We start from the raw sequence: 16,625 nt of genomic DNA on the forward strand, positions 1-16,625 counted from the left end.
ATATTTGTAAGCTCCTATATAGCTTCGTTGTAATTTATCTATAATTTCTCTCGGACATTGTTCTGGAATTGGCAATGTTGATTGATGTTCCATGAGTTCCATGCCGTCATCGTTCCCAGTGCTAAATATCTCATTGTATTCTTATTTTTCCCTAGTAGTTAATTTTTCAAAACCAAGATTTTTTGTTTCTGAATTAATCCAATCTCTCGATAAAAACAAAAATTTTTAGGTTGTCCTCCACTAATGAATGTCTATGATCTCCGATTTGAAATCTTGACACGCTAAAAGCACTCTCCAAGCTACTGATGATGCTTGAATAGCAAGGATATCTCGGGTCATTATGAAAAGTGTTGGAAAAGCCTTGCCACGCTCCCTCCACCATGCCAAAAGTTGTTCGTTGTCTTCTTCGTCTTTAATACTTTTCAATCCTTGATTAAGATAAGAATCAAGTTCATCATCAATAAAGGAATCAAAACCTGTTATATCATCCATACCTTCCCATAGAACTTCTACTCTAACCTTAGAAGTAGAAGGAGCAGTTTCACCACCTGTTGTTTCCATAAATTTATATTTATCAAACATTGATCTAGCATAAGAATATATGTTAGGTTGGCAGTCTACAAGAGATGGTTGTTCATTTTCTTGAATTGCTAAATTCTCATAAATTTTACGAACAAGTCTCTTTGCACGTCTTAATTTTAAAGAAGGGTAAGTAGAGTAGAAATTAAATAAATTTGTGGAATAGGGAAAAATTACTTTTTAAATTTTGCAATCATTTCATTAATGGCCAGTGCATAAGTTAGATTTGTTTTACACTTACCAAATACAATAGAAATTCCACAAATATACCATAATATTTGTGTAATAATAGGATAATATATACCAGAAAATTATTTTGTAGCATAATAAAATTTTTCTAAAAGTTTAGTAAGCTCTTTGATCTCATCCCAATTAGAATCAACAATTTGATCAACGAGGATACTATTATGCATATTAAATACCTTTTGTATAGGCACCCGATAATCATAAGCAACTTTAAGCATTTCGTAAGTAGAATTCCATCTAGTACAAATATCTTTTGGAACTTTTCTCTATGGAAGGTTAGCACTAGCACATTGTTGAGCAAATTCACGAAGTCTACTCGCTTTATTAGCACGAAAAATATAGCCGCAAGCATAAAGAATTGTGCTCCTTAAATAAGTGCCTGGCTAAACTCCCCGTCCCACCACTAGTCTTGTGTACAAATCGTTGCTTGCATTTTTCACATATAGCACGTTGATTGACTTTATCATGTTTAAAAAGTTTTCATACAAGTGATATTTTAAAATTATATATTAAAATTAGGAGATGGATCGAGTGCACCGTGATTAAATATTGAAATTTGAAGAAATTACTCCAAATACTTGACGAATTAATTTGAAGCTTGAAAGTTGCTCCAAAAATTTGCCCAAATACTTGAAACTTAGTTGATCACTTGATTGTGAGAAAATTGAGAGAATAATATAGATAGAATGCAAGAGATTTGAGAGAGAATGATTGATTTTTGAGGGAAAAAATGAAGAAGGATGGGGTATTTATAGTTAAAAATAAGGCCAAAGTATAATTTAATAAATTTAGGGGTTATATTAAAAGTTTGGGGGGTGGGGTATTTTTTTGGGGGAGGGGGAGGTAAATATGGCCGTTTATGAAAGTTGGGAACTACTAAATTTGCAATGGAGGTCGTTGCCCAGCGACTATAATTCAAAAGAAAAAAAATAAAAAAAATATGCGGGACGGGACGAAAACGGGATAAACGGGGTGAAATGGGCATCACGTCCCATCATGTGTACCGTTTAACGTGGGCCCATCTCGTTTAGATTTAAGTGGGTCGGGACATGACGGGATATGGGATGGGACGACCCGTCCCGTTGGACAGCCTTACATGGATTATATATGGTACATGTGCAAACATGGCTATATATATCTATACATTCATTACTCAACGATGAATGAATAATCAACATGCAATCTCCAAAATATTCATCTATAACATTTATACATGAAGTAAATAGAACTATCCACAAGTTATACAAGTAAAGGGGAAATACACATAGCATCAGGGGCGGCTCAACGGATCTCGTGGCCTAAGGTGAAATCATATTGAGAGGCTCTTCAATTTATTTTATAAAATATTTACACTAACAATAAAATTTGCTTTTTAATCATTTAAGACAAAAAAGCGAATTTCAAAAAAACTAAAAAAAATAGGAAAAAGAGCACAAAAAATAATGTGGTGGACTATCGAATGGCGAGGTCCAGAACTCAAAGTGAAAATTTTGATTTGACTATCATCACAATCAAGAAAAAGAAATAAACGTACACAACATTGTAGACAATAAATTACGTTGAGAAAATAAAATCAAGACCGAAAAATATTGCAACAATCGTAGTATTTTATTTCAAATATTTGAGTGTTACAATCTCTATGAATCCTCTGATTCTTCTTTTCAACAGTAAATAAAAGAGCCTTTGAGATTAATCTTGAATTTTAATTTATTTTAATCCAAGTGCTTGAGGCCTGATCTTGATCTTGGCATATTTTTAATCCAAGGGCTTGCAGCTTGTTCTTGAATCTTCGTCTTGATCTTTTAATCCTTAGCACACTTGGATGCTTGTAGCTTTTAGAGAAATCTGCAGCGTTTGATCCACGAGCTCCCTCTTTTCTTATTATAACTTCTGGTCCCTTTTTTGGATTATGAAGACCCCTATTTATAGTTGTGGGAGGGAAGAGTTTTGATAAGAACAGACTCTTTCCGACCAATCAAATTGAAGTATGACAAGGCCGCATTTGATTGGCCAGAACATGTCACTTGCACACGTGGCGCGGTTTCATTGGCCTTTTAATTTGACTTGGCATGCCTTGTCATTTTGACACATGGCATAATCCTATTGGCTCTTCCGTTTGACTTGGCGCGCCACGCCATTTGACATGTGGCACCAAACTGGGCCTCCAGGAAGATGACATATTGGGCCTAATGAAGTGGGCTCATCATTTGTAGCCCAACTAAATGGACTAGCCCAATGGATTAAGACTTATTTATTTAATTCACATATATTGGACTTATATAATTAATTCAATTATATTAGCCCATAATATTTATTTGGACTAATATATATTGAATTTAAAATATAGTCCAAATTATTTTACGGATTTAATTCCAATAAAATTTATATGCCTACAAATGCCCCCTACTTCAAGTCTTACCGGATATATCAAACCTTTAAATACTAGGCTTGAAGTATTAACTTGATTGTGCGATACACTTTATGTATACCCAAAAGAGATAATAAATCAGTGTCTTCAACACGTCAAATGGAAACGTGGAAGACCCAAATCAATGCCATGTTTGTTATTAACTTTTTTTGTTCAAGTTAGAATTCGCAAAAGTGCCTAACATTGCTAGTGGCAAGAATAGCAATATCAGTAATCATTACAATAGTCATTAACATTGCATTGTTTCAAATTTTGTTGAACGATTGGATCCACGCTTTGTCTTATACAGTATGAGACTTTGTTCTCTGATGGGATTAAAGCTACAGTGGGCATAATCGAGTCCTTTTAGGAGTTTCCTATTCCACCGCCGTCAACAAATTGAGTCATTTTAGGAGTTCGATTTATAATTTCAATCCCACATCGGCAGTATACTATTGTAAGCGGCCTATGGAGATCTATATAAACCCCTGGGCTCGTATTTGTTGAATATCTGCCAATTTCTCGAGTGCGTATTTGACAAGTAACTTCTTTTTATTTTCTCGTCCTTTCTTCTTTGTTACTCTGCTGTCTCCTTTTTTTTCTTTTTAGAAGTAAATTCATCAAACTTCGAAGTACTTTAAAAGTTCGAGACGAAAGCATTTAAAAGTTCGTGATGAAGATCTTTAAAATTTGCGGCGGCAAACTATAAAAGTTCGCGATGAAGACCTTTAAAATTTGTGTCGAAGACCCATAAAAGTTCGAGTAAAAATTCTTAAAAGATCGTGGTCAAGATCTTTAAAAGTTCATAGATAAGACCTTTAAAAGTTCGCGGTAAATACCTTTAAAAGCACGCAATGAAAACTCTTAAAAATTCGTGGTAGAAATATTTAAAAGTCGGTAGTGGGGACTCTTTAAAGTTCGTCACGAGCATCTTCACAAGCACCTTTAAAAGTTCGAAACATACGCCTTTTAAAAGTTCGGAACGAAAACCTTATAAATTTGAATGCCTTTAAAAGTTCGAGACGAACACCTTTAAAAATTCGCAACGCAAACCTTTAAAAAATTCGAATGCCTTTAAAAGTTTGAGACGGACACCTTTAAAAGTTCGCAACGAAAACCTTTAAAAAGAAGTTTGACACAGACATCCCTTTTGACTTTGATGCAAATATTGTCATCATTTCAGTGAAGACACCACTTTACTCTAGCAGCTTGCCCTCTTTAAATCAAATAGGATCCAAAGTTTAACAGAAGAATGGTATCTCAACTCGATTTTCAAGTGGTGGTTGAATGGATTATATTCCATCGTATTTCATTCGAACAACGATTGGGGAACTATCTATCTTTTGAACTCATGCGACCGAACTCAGAATGAAACTTTAAGCTGCCTACGTACCTCGATAAAAAGAATAAAGTCATATCGTAGTTCAGAATGGGTGATTTTTTTTTTTGCGTAGGCCGCCTCTTTCGAGATTTTCAACCTAGCAGACTCTTGCGACTGAATTCAGAATAAAACTTTAAGCTTTCTACACACCTCGGTGAAGAGGATCAAGTCATACCGTAGTTCAGAATGGGTGATTTTTTATTTTATTTTATTTTCTTTTTATTTTTTTATGTTCTAATTTTGCCTAGGCCGCCTCTTTCGAGGTTTTCAACCTAGCAGACTTTTTTATTTTTTGGTGGACCGTACACAGTTTAGACTCATGCGAGACAGGAGTGTAGGAACATACAGTTTAGGCTCATGCGACAAGGAGCGTTGCATCTTCAAGGATAATACTTCTTCAAAAACTTACCATTGATAGGGCCGATTCTCATACCATCTGCATCAACTAGCTTGTAAGCCCTACTTGAATAAGCTTCTTGTATGACATATGGCTCATCCCATTTTGAAGTGAATTTCCCTACAGGTTTATGGTAAGTAATTATGGGTCTTCGTACGGTAAGGACTTGATCTCCTACTTGAAAGGATCTCGGGCGAACTCTTTTATTGAAGGCGCGAGACAATCGAGCTTGATAACATTCAAGACTCTGTTGAGCTTCCAACCTCTTCTCATCAAGAGCCTCCAACTCTGCTAATCGAAGTCGAGCATTTTCTTCATCAGTGATCCCTTTTTGAATAGCCAGTCGTAATGAAGGTATTTGACGCTCGAGTGGTAGGACGGCTTTGACTCCAGAAACGAGTGAATAAGGAGTCGCTTGTGTTGGCATGCGGTGAGTCGTCTTATATGCCCATAGAGCTTCTTCAATACGGTCATTCCAATCTCATTTGGATTTGGAGACGACTTTCTTTAACAAGTTGCATAGAGTTTTGTTGAATGCCTAAGCTAGACCATTGGCGGCAACATTGTACATCGAAGAGTTACGTTGCTTGAAGCCAAAGAGATCACAAATCTTGTTCATCAACCTATTATCGAATGGATTTTCATTATCTGTTATTATGTAACGAGGAATGCCAAAGCGATAGATTATGTTTACTCAGATAAAACTTGCAACATTTTCCTTCTTTACCTCCTTAAGAGCAACAACTTCAACCCATTTTGAGAAGTAGTCAATTGCAGCCAAGATGTATAGGTGCCCACCAGAGGACTTTGGCAGTGGTCCAACAACATCCAATCCCCAAGTGTCAAACGGCCAGGATGCCACAGTCGAGTGTAACATTTCAGGAGGTTGATGAATAAAATTCACATGGAATTGACAAGCCTTACATCTTCCAGCATAGTCTAAGCAATCTTTTACCATCGTTGTCCAATAATATCCCATCCTTTTTATATGGAAGTGGAGCTTTGGTCCAGACTGATGTGACCCACATACTCCAGAATGTGCCTCTTGCAAAGCTTGGAGTGCTTCTTCTTCTTTCCCTAAGCATCGCAAGAGTACTCCCTCGAATGACCTTTTGTATAGAGTATCTTTGTAGTAAAGGAAGCGAGGTGCACGGCGGCGGATTTCAGTCCTTCTCCTCGAATTTTTTGGAAGTATTCCATAGCTTAAGTAGTCGATAATGGGTTGTCACCATTCTTCTTTCTCAGCTTCAGAAACAGCGACAAGATGCTTGAGTTCATTTCCTTCACCTTCAGCCTCATTTGGCGGCGGTACTACCCATTTTTGGCAGACAGTAACTTGCGCTTGATCAGACAGGGTTAACGATGAAGCTAGGGCAGCTAAAGTATCAGCCTTCTTATTTTCTTTCCTTGGCACATGTTGAATAGTTACGTCACCGACCCATACCATTAATTTTTAGCATAATCATGATATGGGCGTAGTTCAGGTTTCTTGACCTCGTAACTACCTAAAAGCTGGTTGATCACCAACTGAGAGTCACCAAAGACTTGCAATTGCAACCGCTTCATTTCGACAACCATTTCAATCCCAAGTATTAGTGCTTGATACTCAGCAATGTTGTTAGAGTAGAGTTGCGTCAATGTAAAAGAGTAGGGCAAAACTTCACCTTGAGAAGTGACAAATACTACACCAGCATCAGCTCCTCCGCGATGTGCAGCACCATCAAAGTACATCTTCCATGGAGGTTGAACTTCAATGACCATTGCGTTCTCATCAGGAAGTTCATCAGTTAGCTCCTAATCATCATATATAGGGTGATATGCCAAGAAGTCTGCCAATGCTTGTCCTTTTGCAGCTTTTTGAGGGATGTACAAATTTTAAATTATTGAAATTGGAGGTACCACCTTGCTAGTCGATCACTAAGGACAGGTTTTGACATCACGAACTTGATGGGATTTGCTCTAGAAACCAAACGAACGACATGAGCTTGAAAGTAGTGCTTCAACTTTTGGATTGAGAAGACTAGCGCCAAACATAACTTTTTAATTAGCGAATAATTCAGCTCATTTGGTGTCATCATCCTGCTCAAGTAGTAAAGGGAGTTTTCTTTCCCTTCGCTATTTTCTTGGGCCAACAACACTCTAACAGACCTTTCTTGTGCTAAAATGTATAGTATCAGCGGCTTTCCAAGTATATGGGCTGCTAAAACTGGAGGCTTCACCAAGTAGAATTTAATGCTCTCAAAGGCATTGCTACACGCTTAGTCCCATTTAAAAAGGACACCTTTCTTCATAAGGTGACAGAATGGTTGGCACCTCCCAGCTAGGTTTGAGATGAATCTCCTAAGGTACGCTAACTTTCCTTACATACTTTTCAATTCGTGAATATCCCGAGGTTCGGGCATTTTCAAGATTACATCTACTTTGGATTGATCAATTTCTATCCCTCGATGTCGGACAATGAAACCAAGGAACTTTCCGGAAGTAACTTCAAAAGCGCATTTCAATGGATTCATCCTAAGTTGGTGCCTCCGGAGCAACTCAAACACCATTCTCAAGTCTTTCAAGTGGTCGCCCTTCTCTTTTGATTTACCACCAAGTCTTCAACATAGTATTCGACGTTCTTGTGGAGAAGATGATCAAAAATATTCTGCATAGCCCTTTGGTAAGTAGCACCAGCGTTTTTCAAGCCAAAAGGTATTACCTTGTAGCAATAAATACCCTTTGGGGTGAAGAATGTAGTAAGCTCTTCATCTTTTGGCGCCATGCGAATTTGGTTATAGCCCGATGAACCGTCCATAAATGACATTTCCTCGTACCCAGTAGTAGCATCGATCATCAGCTCTGGAATAAGAAGCGGGAATTCATCTTTCGGGCATGCATTGTTGAGATCCCTGAAGTCAACGCATACTCGAATCTGGCCATTTTTCTTCCTTACAAGGACAATGCTTGAAACCCATGTTGAGTATTTAACTTCACGAATAAATCCAGCTTCGATGAGTTTGTTAACTTCGGTTTCAATCAAGGAAACCAAGTCCGGCCTAAAGCGCCTTTGGGCTTGTTTAACATGACCAGCACCATTCTTGATGGCAAGGTGATGGACTGCTACTTTCGAGTCCAAGCCAGGCATCTCTTTGTAGCCCCAAGAAAAGACATCCCTGAACTCCTTGAGTAACTCAATATAAGTGCTTTCTTCATCAACTTCTAGTAAAGCACTTAGGTAGGTGGGTCTTGGTTCTTCATCGGTGCCAAGGTTAACTTCTTTTAAGGCATCAACTATAGTCTTCACTCCTTCTTCAAGTTCAGATGGAGCATCTTCTGCATCTTTATCTTCTTGAGAGTTCCCATCGTTGAAGGATATGTGATAATACGGTGAAACATCATCCAATTCTGCATTATCCTCCATTGAAGATGGAACACCATTCTCGCCTTGTACAATAACATGATACGAAGAACCCACACTTTCTTCATCTTCGTCACGTTCCTTAGTATAGACCACAGTATATGGCTTTACCTTTAATACTTCTTTGCATGAAACCACAAGTTTTGTTTGTCGCCTCATTCTAGAAGGAACCAAACTTTGGAAATCCTTAGAGATCTTTTGGATTTTGGGCGAAGCGGGTGTTCTTATGCTCTGAAAATTTCTGTGGAACTTTTTCACCTTATTTAATGGACCCAATCTCTCAAACACGGAAGTCCTCAAAGTTGATTTTCCAAGTTGATCAAAGATAGAAGGCCTGTTAAAAGCGGCAGATTCGTCTTCTACAGTGATATAATTGATGCTCGCCCTTCTTATGGAGATGCGCACTGGTGACGGTTGCTTGTATCCCAAACCTTTATGCGGTTATCTCATCGCAGCTTTTGATGGGAGGTTCCCTAACTTTGATGGCTCATTGGGATTGTATCCAGCTTTTGCAAATAACCTGTAAGTATTAGGATCAAAACCTTCATCTGTTCGCTTTGTAGGGAGTGCCACATTCTGCAAATGATTTTGGGCTACAAACCCTGATTTTGGGCTACAAACCCTGCAAGTGGCTTTGAGGACAACTTTACTTCCTCAATTCATTTTACCGGAAGAGTTAACTCCTTTAGCATGTTAGTTTGGAGATTTGATAATTCGCCTTCATCTTTCTTTCTTTTAGGGACATATTGGAGTGTAGGACTTACTTTCTTGCCATAGTACACAATATCTCCTCTATGAGATTTATTCGCGTTGGGTTGTACCTCCTCAGTAACAACTTTGGCTCTACCAGCAATCACCTCAGCTCTTTTAGTTGTGGGCTCGTCATTCTTGCTTTTCATGCCATCATAAGCTTTTAGCTCCTTCACAATGTGGTTCTTCAAGTAAAACTTTGCATCGGCGAAGTGTGACTCAGCCTCGGTGAATGGCTCATCATCAGCAACTATCTTCTTCTCGACTTCACCCTAGTAGTACTTCAAACATTGATGGTAGGTAGATGGAACCACTTTATTCTCATGTATCCAAGGCCTTCCGAGCAAGACATTGTATGAAGTCTTTGCATCGATCATATGCAGCCATGCACTTGATTGCATATCTTCAATGGTGATTCCCAACCTGATCGCACCTATGGCTCTTTGCCCCCCTTGGTTGAATCCTTGGATCATCACACGACTTTTTGAGAGTTCGTTCATGGGAATACCAAGTTTTTTCACAGTGCGAAATGGCAAAATGTTCACTGAGGATCCTCGATCAACCAAAATTCGATTTACCTTTTCATCACGCATATAACCAACCAGGTACAATGGGCGGTTATGAAGAGTGTCACCTAGAAGAAGATCGTCATTTGTGAACGTGACTTTTTCCTCACAAGCATTAACTTCTTGAGGAGTGGACTCGGTGAGCTTTTCCGAAGATGGTGCCAACGGTAGGTCATCACTCTTTTCTTCCCATTCGTCAGCATGGTAATAGGAGGCATCAATACCCCAACGGGAAATTTTCGTGCGGAACCAACTTGGTAAAAACTCCTCCAAGGTCACTGGATGTCGTGGCTTTTGAGGGTGGTGCACCTCCACTTTTGCTTTCTTTAAGTGCTTAACTGGATTCCATCTCCTTGGTCTTTTTACCATCATTTTTCTTGTTGGTTGTTCTACTGATTCTTTTCGTGGGCTCCTTCTGCGGTGCCTACGACGAGTCACCAACGTCCAACCTTCATCATCATTAGATTGATTGATTTCAACTTTATCGTTCTCCAGTAATTCTTCATCTTTACTTTCTTTAAAACCACATAATTCATCCGGACTGAATGAGCTAAAGGTGATATAGACTTGGTTTGCGCTTGCTTTCTCATCTTGAAGCACGATCTTCTTATCGCGAGCCAAGTCCATAACTTTGTCCTTGAAGACAAAGCATTTCTCCAGAGGGTGGCTCACAAGTCGATGGTATTTGCAGTAATTCAGGTCATTTGTTTTCCCAGCTTCATTTGGTCGCTTAATCTCCGGAAGCTCAATGAGATTTAACTCAAGGAGTTCTTCAAAAATAGCTGGCACATCAGAATCCAGAAATGGGTACTCTTTCTCTTGAAGTTTTTTAGAGTCAACTTTCCACTTGGCTTATCTTGAAAAGAAGTGGATTTCATACTCTGCTTCTTGCTCACTTTCATCGTGAACTTTACAGGTGATGTGTTGACATTCATAGATTCTTTGCTTTCAGACTTGGGTATGAACTTGCCCCACTTCCTGACTTCTTGCTTATCGTTGCCTTTGCGAGGTTCATAGATGGACAGTCTTTCATTTCCAGCAGAGGCCATGCTCAATTCCATGTCATGGGTTCGAGTTGCAAGTTCTTCAAACGTGCTAGGCTTGATACCTTGCAAGATGTAGCGCAATCCCCAATGCATGCCTTGGATTCATATCTCTATGCCAGAAGCTTCACTAAGCCTGTCTTTACAGTTAAGGATTACATTCCACCAACGATTGATAAAGTCAATGACCGGTTCACCCTTCCGTTGGCGAGTATTTGTGAGTTCCACCATGCTCACAGTGCGCCTTGTGCTATAAAAATGATTGAGGAACTCTTGCTCTAGTTGATCCCAACTATTAATAGATCCCGCCTCGAGGTCTGTATACTAATCAAAAAGCATTTCCTTTTAGTGAACGGACAAACTGTTTGACAAGGTAATCTCCATAAGTCCCAATGTTGTTGCATGTCTCAACGAAGTGCGCCGCATGTTGCTTTAGATTTCCTTTACCATCAAACTGCTAAAACTTTGGAGGTTGATAGCCAGCAGGAATCTTCAACATATCGATCCTTGCAGTGTACGACTTTGCGTATGTAAGGGAATACTTGGTAGCAACTTCGTACTTGCTTTTAATAGTTCCTTCGATGAACTCCTTAAGTTGATCGATTGGAATCATCCCTTCAGACGAGACAGGGATAGCCTTAGCGGATGCTACTTATCTTGGGGGAGAATCACTCTCTGGAACTTCTGGGAGTTTTCCAGGTGCGTGGGTAGATTCTTCTTCCATCAAGATTCCCACCCTATCTGTTAGCTTGTCGATTCTATCATCTTGATTTTGCGTACATTTGGTCAAGCCAACGATTACTTCCGTCAAGTTTGCCAAATGCTCTTCCACAGATGAAGTGTTTGTCACCATGGCTTGCGTGATTGTTGTAGATGATGGGGAGTAGCATGGACTGTCACACAGATTGATTTTCGAATGGCTCACACTATGCGGTGTAAGTGGGGAGGATCTATCACTTGAAGCATCATCATCTTCCTTCACAACCGAGTTCTTGGATCCGGAGAGGTCAAGCAGAACCAGAGTTTTCTTGATCTTTTCAGCAACATCGCTTCCTCCTTCGGGTACGTTTGTGGAAGATCTTGCTCCTTTTGAGGATGAAGATCCGAAAACAGGGGTTGATGCGGACGACACTTGGGGTGCTTGTTGTCCTAACGAGCTTGCTTTGCTCCTCGTACCTGGTCCAAAGCTTCCAAAGGTAACATCGAGGATGCTTTCCACATTAGCATAGAACCTGGCATTAGCAGCCTTGGTGAAAGTTGAACTGGAGTTGATTTTCTTTGAAGCCATTTCAATATTCTTGAACTTTGATGATTGAAAAGTTGAGATGAGAGGTAGAGATTGTCCCCCTGGGCGTGCCAGAATTTGTAGACAATAAATTGTGTCTAGAAAATAAAATCAAGACCGAAAAATATTGCAACAATTGTAGTATTTTATTTCAAATATTTGAGTGTTACAATCTCTATGAATCCTCTGATTCTTCTTTTCAACAGTAAATAAAAGAGCCTTTGAGCTTAATCTTGAATTTTAATTTATTTTAATCCAAGTGCTTGAGGCCTGATCTTGATCTTGACGTATTTCTAATCCAAGGGCTTGCAGCTTGTTCTTGAATCTTCGTCTTGATCTTTTAATCCTTAGAACACTTAGATGTTTGTAGCTTTTAGAGAAATCTGCATCGTTTGATCCACGAGCTTCCTCTTGCTTCTTGTTATAACTTATAAAGATGAGATAAATCCAGGATCAGATAAAACTTGTAAAGATGATCCTGGAACAGGAATGCAGACCAAGTGTTTGATCATATGTCTAGGCAAGCATATACTTAGGAGCAGTAACAAATAGTATTGTTAATATCCAACTTGCTCGTGCTTAATGTTGAAATAAGTGGCAATGTTAGATTTGTACATACAGATCCTTCCCTTATATATCCACTAAGTGGTATGATTGAGTGTCCTCAATTGCTCTGAAATTGAAATGTATGATTCGTTTCGTTATACTTGTGCTTGTTCATATTACTGCAGATTAATATAGAAAACATGGATAAATGGGATAAATTACTACTGAATATGAGGTTGGCGTTATCTTGTGCAATGTGATCTTAACTGATGTGGTATTGATGTCACTTCTACCTTAATTCAGATGCCCTCCTAATAATGTTTTTTCTGAACACTTAAGCTATATGTTTATATGCTGCAGCCTTTAATTCAAAAATAGATTTATTATCATGTTGGGTCTTGGCTATAGGCTATGGCTTAGTACCATAATGGTTTGTTCGTTGCATTGCATTTATTTCATATTGGGAAGCCTTGAGCGACGATAAAGTTGTCTCCGCGTGACCTATAGGTCACGAGTTCGAGTCGTGGAATCAACCACTAATGCTTGCATTTGAGTAGGCTAGCTGTCTACATCACATCACTTAGGGTGCGGCCCTTTCCCGGATCTTGCGTGAACGCGGAATGCCTTGTGCACTGGGCTGCCCTTTTTTGCCCTTTTCTAGGAATTATTTTTGGGAAACAAAATTCTTTTATTACTTTCATTCATCTGCATACCTGTTTCAAGTTTCCCATAAAAAGGGGGCTCTTATTCGGATTTTACATGCTTTGAAACTATTTTTCACTTCTTTGGATGAAGGATCAGGGTTGCAATTAACTTTATGAAGTTGGTTCAGTATATTACAAAAGCCTCCCAAATGTCAAAAGAAATATGGTATCATTTGCTAGTTTAAGACTAATTATATATTAACACTTTATTTCTTTTCTTTTCTTGTTTCCTTCCCTCCATGAAAGTGGTCGTCTGCTTAAATTGGTATTTTTTGCAATAGTATATGGTGATGCTTAAACTACCTTGCTACAGATCTGTTTAAACTAGTCCTCCTTTTGTTCTACTTAGAATTGGTAATTCAAGACCCAAACATGAGAAATTTATAGTAATGACCTTTTCCTTATTAGGCAATCTCCGCTTCCCACTTGTTCCTCTATTTGGATGGTATGTGAGGCAGCCTGGAGATAATGTTTAGAACGTAACATGCTTACTTGAGCAAAAGTGAAGCTGCTACTGGTTTTGGACCAAAATTGATTGTCCTCGAATTGTCTCAGCTATTTTCACCACAACATGCTAGATATTTTTGCATAGAGATGAGGTATTTGATGAGTTAAAAGATAAACTTTCTGTGGAATCACTTGTAGGATTATCGTCTTAGTGTTGTCAATTATAGTAGGACACTGAAGTATCTGGCCACAATAAGTCTTTTACTTATATTTGTTGAAGTTTACTTTAGTTAGAATTTCTTTTGCAAATAAGTTTGATTCTTCCTAATTGATCATTAGCAGCCAACAAGATGGACATTCTAGTCATAGCCTATTAGAACAATTCTACTACATAACCTTGCCATCAGAACGAATGTAGTAACTGTTACAATAATCTGTTGCATGTTTGAACATGTAGGGTAACTTGGTTAGGCATATAAAATTAGGTTTGTCTTCTTTAGTTGGCATGTTTGTACAATGTAGAGTTATGTGCAGTTGGAAAGATAAATTATGTGTTCTTGTACAATAAAATTCCATATATTGATCTACATATGAAACAGTTCCATTACCATTTTAAGCTCTGCATAGCATCTGTAGCACCTATCATGTCTATGATGAATAAAACTCATATATCTTTAGTTAAGGCATACAAAGTAGTATTGTACTCGTTTTCTGTTTTCTATCAGTAAAAAGCTACAGTCATATCTTGAAAACTATGAGAAGTCTCCAATTATTTGTTAGCAGTCTTGCGTATTTGGTTTGACTTCGTTTTGTTTATTTTCGTTCTGTTATTTCTTCTCTCCAGTCTTCTCCTTTTTCTGAATAATATCTTAGGGATTTAGAATTTTCTATCAGAAACATTAACCTCATTAAGTTACTTAGCTTTCTTGTCAAGGTTAGAAAAGTATGTTTGTCCCTTTCGAAATGACTCTCTCAAAAGTTCTTGGAAGCTGCATTTTGCCTAGTGCTTTTACTGGTGATTGTTGACCCTCAGGGCCAAATTGTTCTATGATGTGTTCATGTTGCAGATGATGTGTTTTACAACTCGGGAAATTTTATTGTGATGGCCCACAAATTTCAAGAAAAGATGAAGCTAACCTGAAGTGATTGTTGCCAATGCCTTGTCTGAGGCAGCATGGTGGGATCACTGCATTCTGATGGGCATGAATATAATAGTTGAAGCTTGTTGCAAGCAGTGGCGGAGCCACCTTATACCAAGGGATGTCTATTGATATCCCTTCGCGGGAAAAATACACTGCATAGCTAGGTAATTTTTTTAACGTATATATACTATATGTTGAATCCCCTTGGTTTTTTTCGTATATTTACTTTTTAATATTTTGACACTCGTTAACGAAAATCCTGGCTCCGCCACTAGTTGCAAGGGTGATGTACTTGTGTTAAACATGTGACTTTTAAGACCTTACTCCCAATAGCTTCTCAAGTAGGACATTTATCAACTTTTCATATCTAAGTTTGCGCATTCTGATCAGCACTTCACCCATCATTCATTATTTTGAGAAATCTAATTATTTGATTTTCAACTGGTGTAATTACTGGCAATTTCTAGCTGTAGCTGTAAGCAGTATGTCAGCATGCGACAAATTCCTGCACTTTTCCCTTCAAAATAACTGACAAAATTACCATAAAATTTTGAAGTATCCTGTATTTGGAATTAGTCATTGTAGTTAAAAAAGAGAAGTAATTTGACTGGGCAACAAATCGGATATTATACCTTGGAGTGCTTGTTATATCAACATTTTCTGGGGGTACTGTGCTGTTGATGGGAAATAGCCTCAATTTTGCTGTAAGCATTTGCAACTGTAGCTATGCATTTCTTTATGCGTGCTGTCTGCTAAAGTATTTGCTACATTTGAGTCTCTTATGAATAGTTTTACATCATTAACCTAAAAGGTCCCTTCTAAAGTACTTGCAGCAGCGACTCTCTTATGTATAGTTTTACATCATTTACCTAAGAGGTCCCATATGTCCTTCCTAAATTTAATGTAAAGAAACTATATGAAATAGAACTTTCTTATTGCTTCTACATTTCTACAACAACTGCACGTTGTCCTTGAAAGGACAAGGAAGCCGAAAGTGATGCTTCAGTAACATGTTAATGTAGTTCACATGCATTTCATCTCATGCATACATTTCACAACCGAGTCTCCTGTTCTCCCTGAACTGTGTATATATTTGCTTTAACCACTTTCTTTCTGTATCGAGAGTTTCTGTTCGTGAGTTGTTTTGAAGAATTACGCCTTTAAGGATGTTTGCAGGTTCAACGAGTCGAAAGCATATCACAAAGATGCTGAAGAAAATCCTTCAATTCTCAAGAAGATCCAGTTTCATGCATGTTGTTGACGATTGGGACGAAGATGCAGCCTCATTGCCTCCTCCAGAAGACGTCAAGGAAGGCCACTTTGTAGTGCATGCAATTGATGATGGAAAAAAGAAGAGGTTTGTTGTAGAATTGAGTTATTTAGCGGATCCAGGTTTCGTGAAGTTGTTGGAGCGAGCAGAGGAAGAGTTTGGTTTCGACCATGAAGGTGTTCTTGCTATACCTTGCAGGCATAGTGACTTGGAGAAAATTCTTGAAAGCAGAAAGTAAAACAAGAAATGATCTTTCCTCTTAGTAATTTACATCTTTTTAAATGTTTGCTGATTTATAGGATATGTGTTACTATGTTTTTTTATAACGGTATTGACCTTTTTTTTTCTCTCTTCCATATCTCATTTTGTTGATTGAAAGAGAATAAGGCAATCTTAGGGTTTGCTACAGGGATTCGGGCATTTGGTAGCCCCTTTTGATAATGCCTTCGAAGCCACCCCACT

At 38.3% G+C, this 16,625-nt stretch overlaps 1 protein-coding gene across 1 annotated transcript; it reads left to right on the top strand.

Annotated features, from left to right (window-relative positions):
- The first annotated feature begins 16,059 nt into the window (after positions 1 to 16,059).
- On the top strand, positions 16,060 to 16,401 carry LOC107779547 (protein SMALL AUXIN UP-REGULATED RNA 12-like). The gene has a single exon (XM_016599995.1). It carries the CDS (start codon positions 16,060 to 16,062, stop codon positions 16,399 to 16,401), a length of 342 nt encoding a protein of 113 aa, XP_016455481.1.
- Positions 16,402 to 16,625: the final 224 nt, after the last annotated feature.

The sequence above is a fragment of the Nicotiana tabacum genome, chromosome 24 (assembly GCF_000715075.1).
Source record: "Nicotiana tabacum cultivar K326 chromosome 24, ASM71507v2, whole genome shotgun sequence".
NCBI classification, from domain to species: Eukaryota; Viridiplantae; Streptophyta; class Magnoliopsida; order Solanales; family Solanaceae; genus Nicotiana; species Nicotiana tabacum.

Coding starts and splice junctions, on each gene's coding strand:
- LOC107779547 (XM_016599995.1), top strand. CDS start 16,060: ATGTTTGCAGGTTCAACGAGTCGAAAGCATATCACAAAGATGCTGAAG.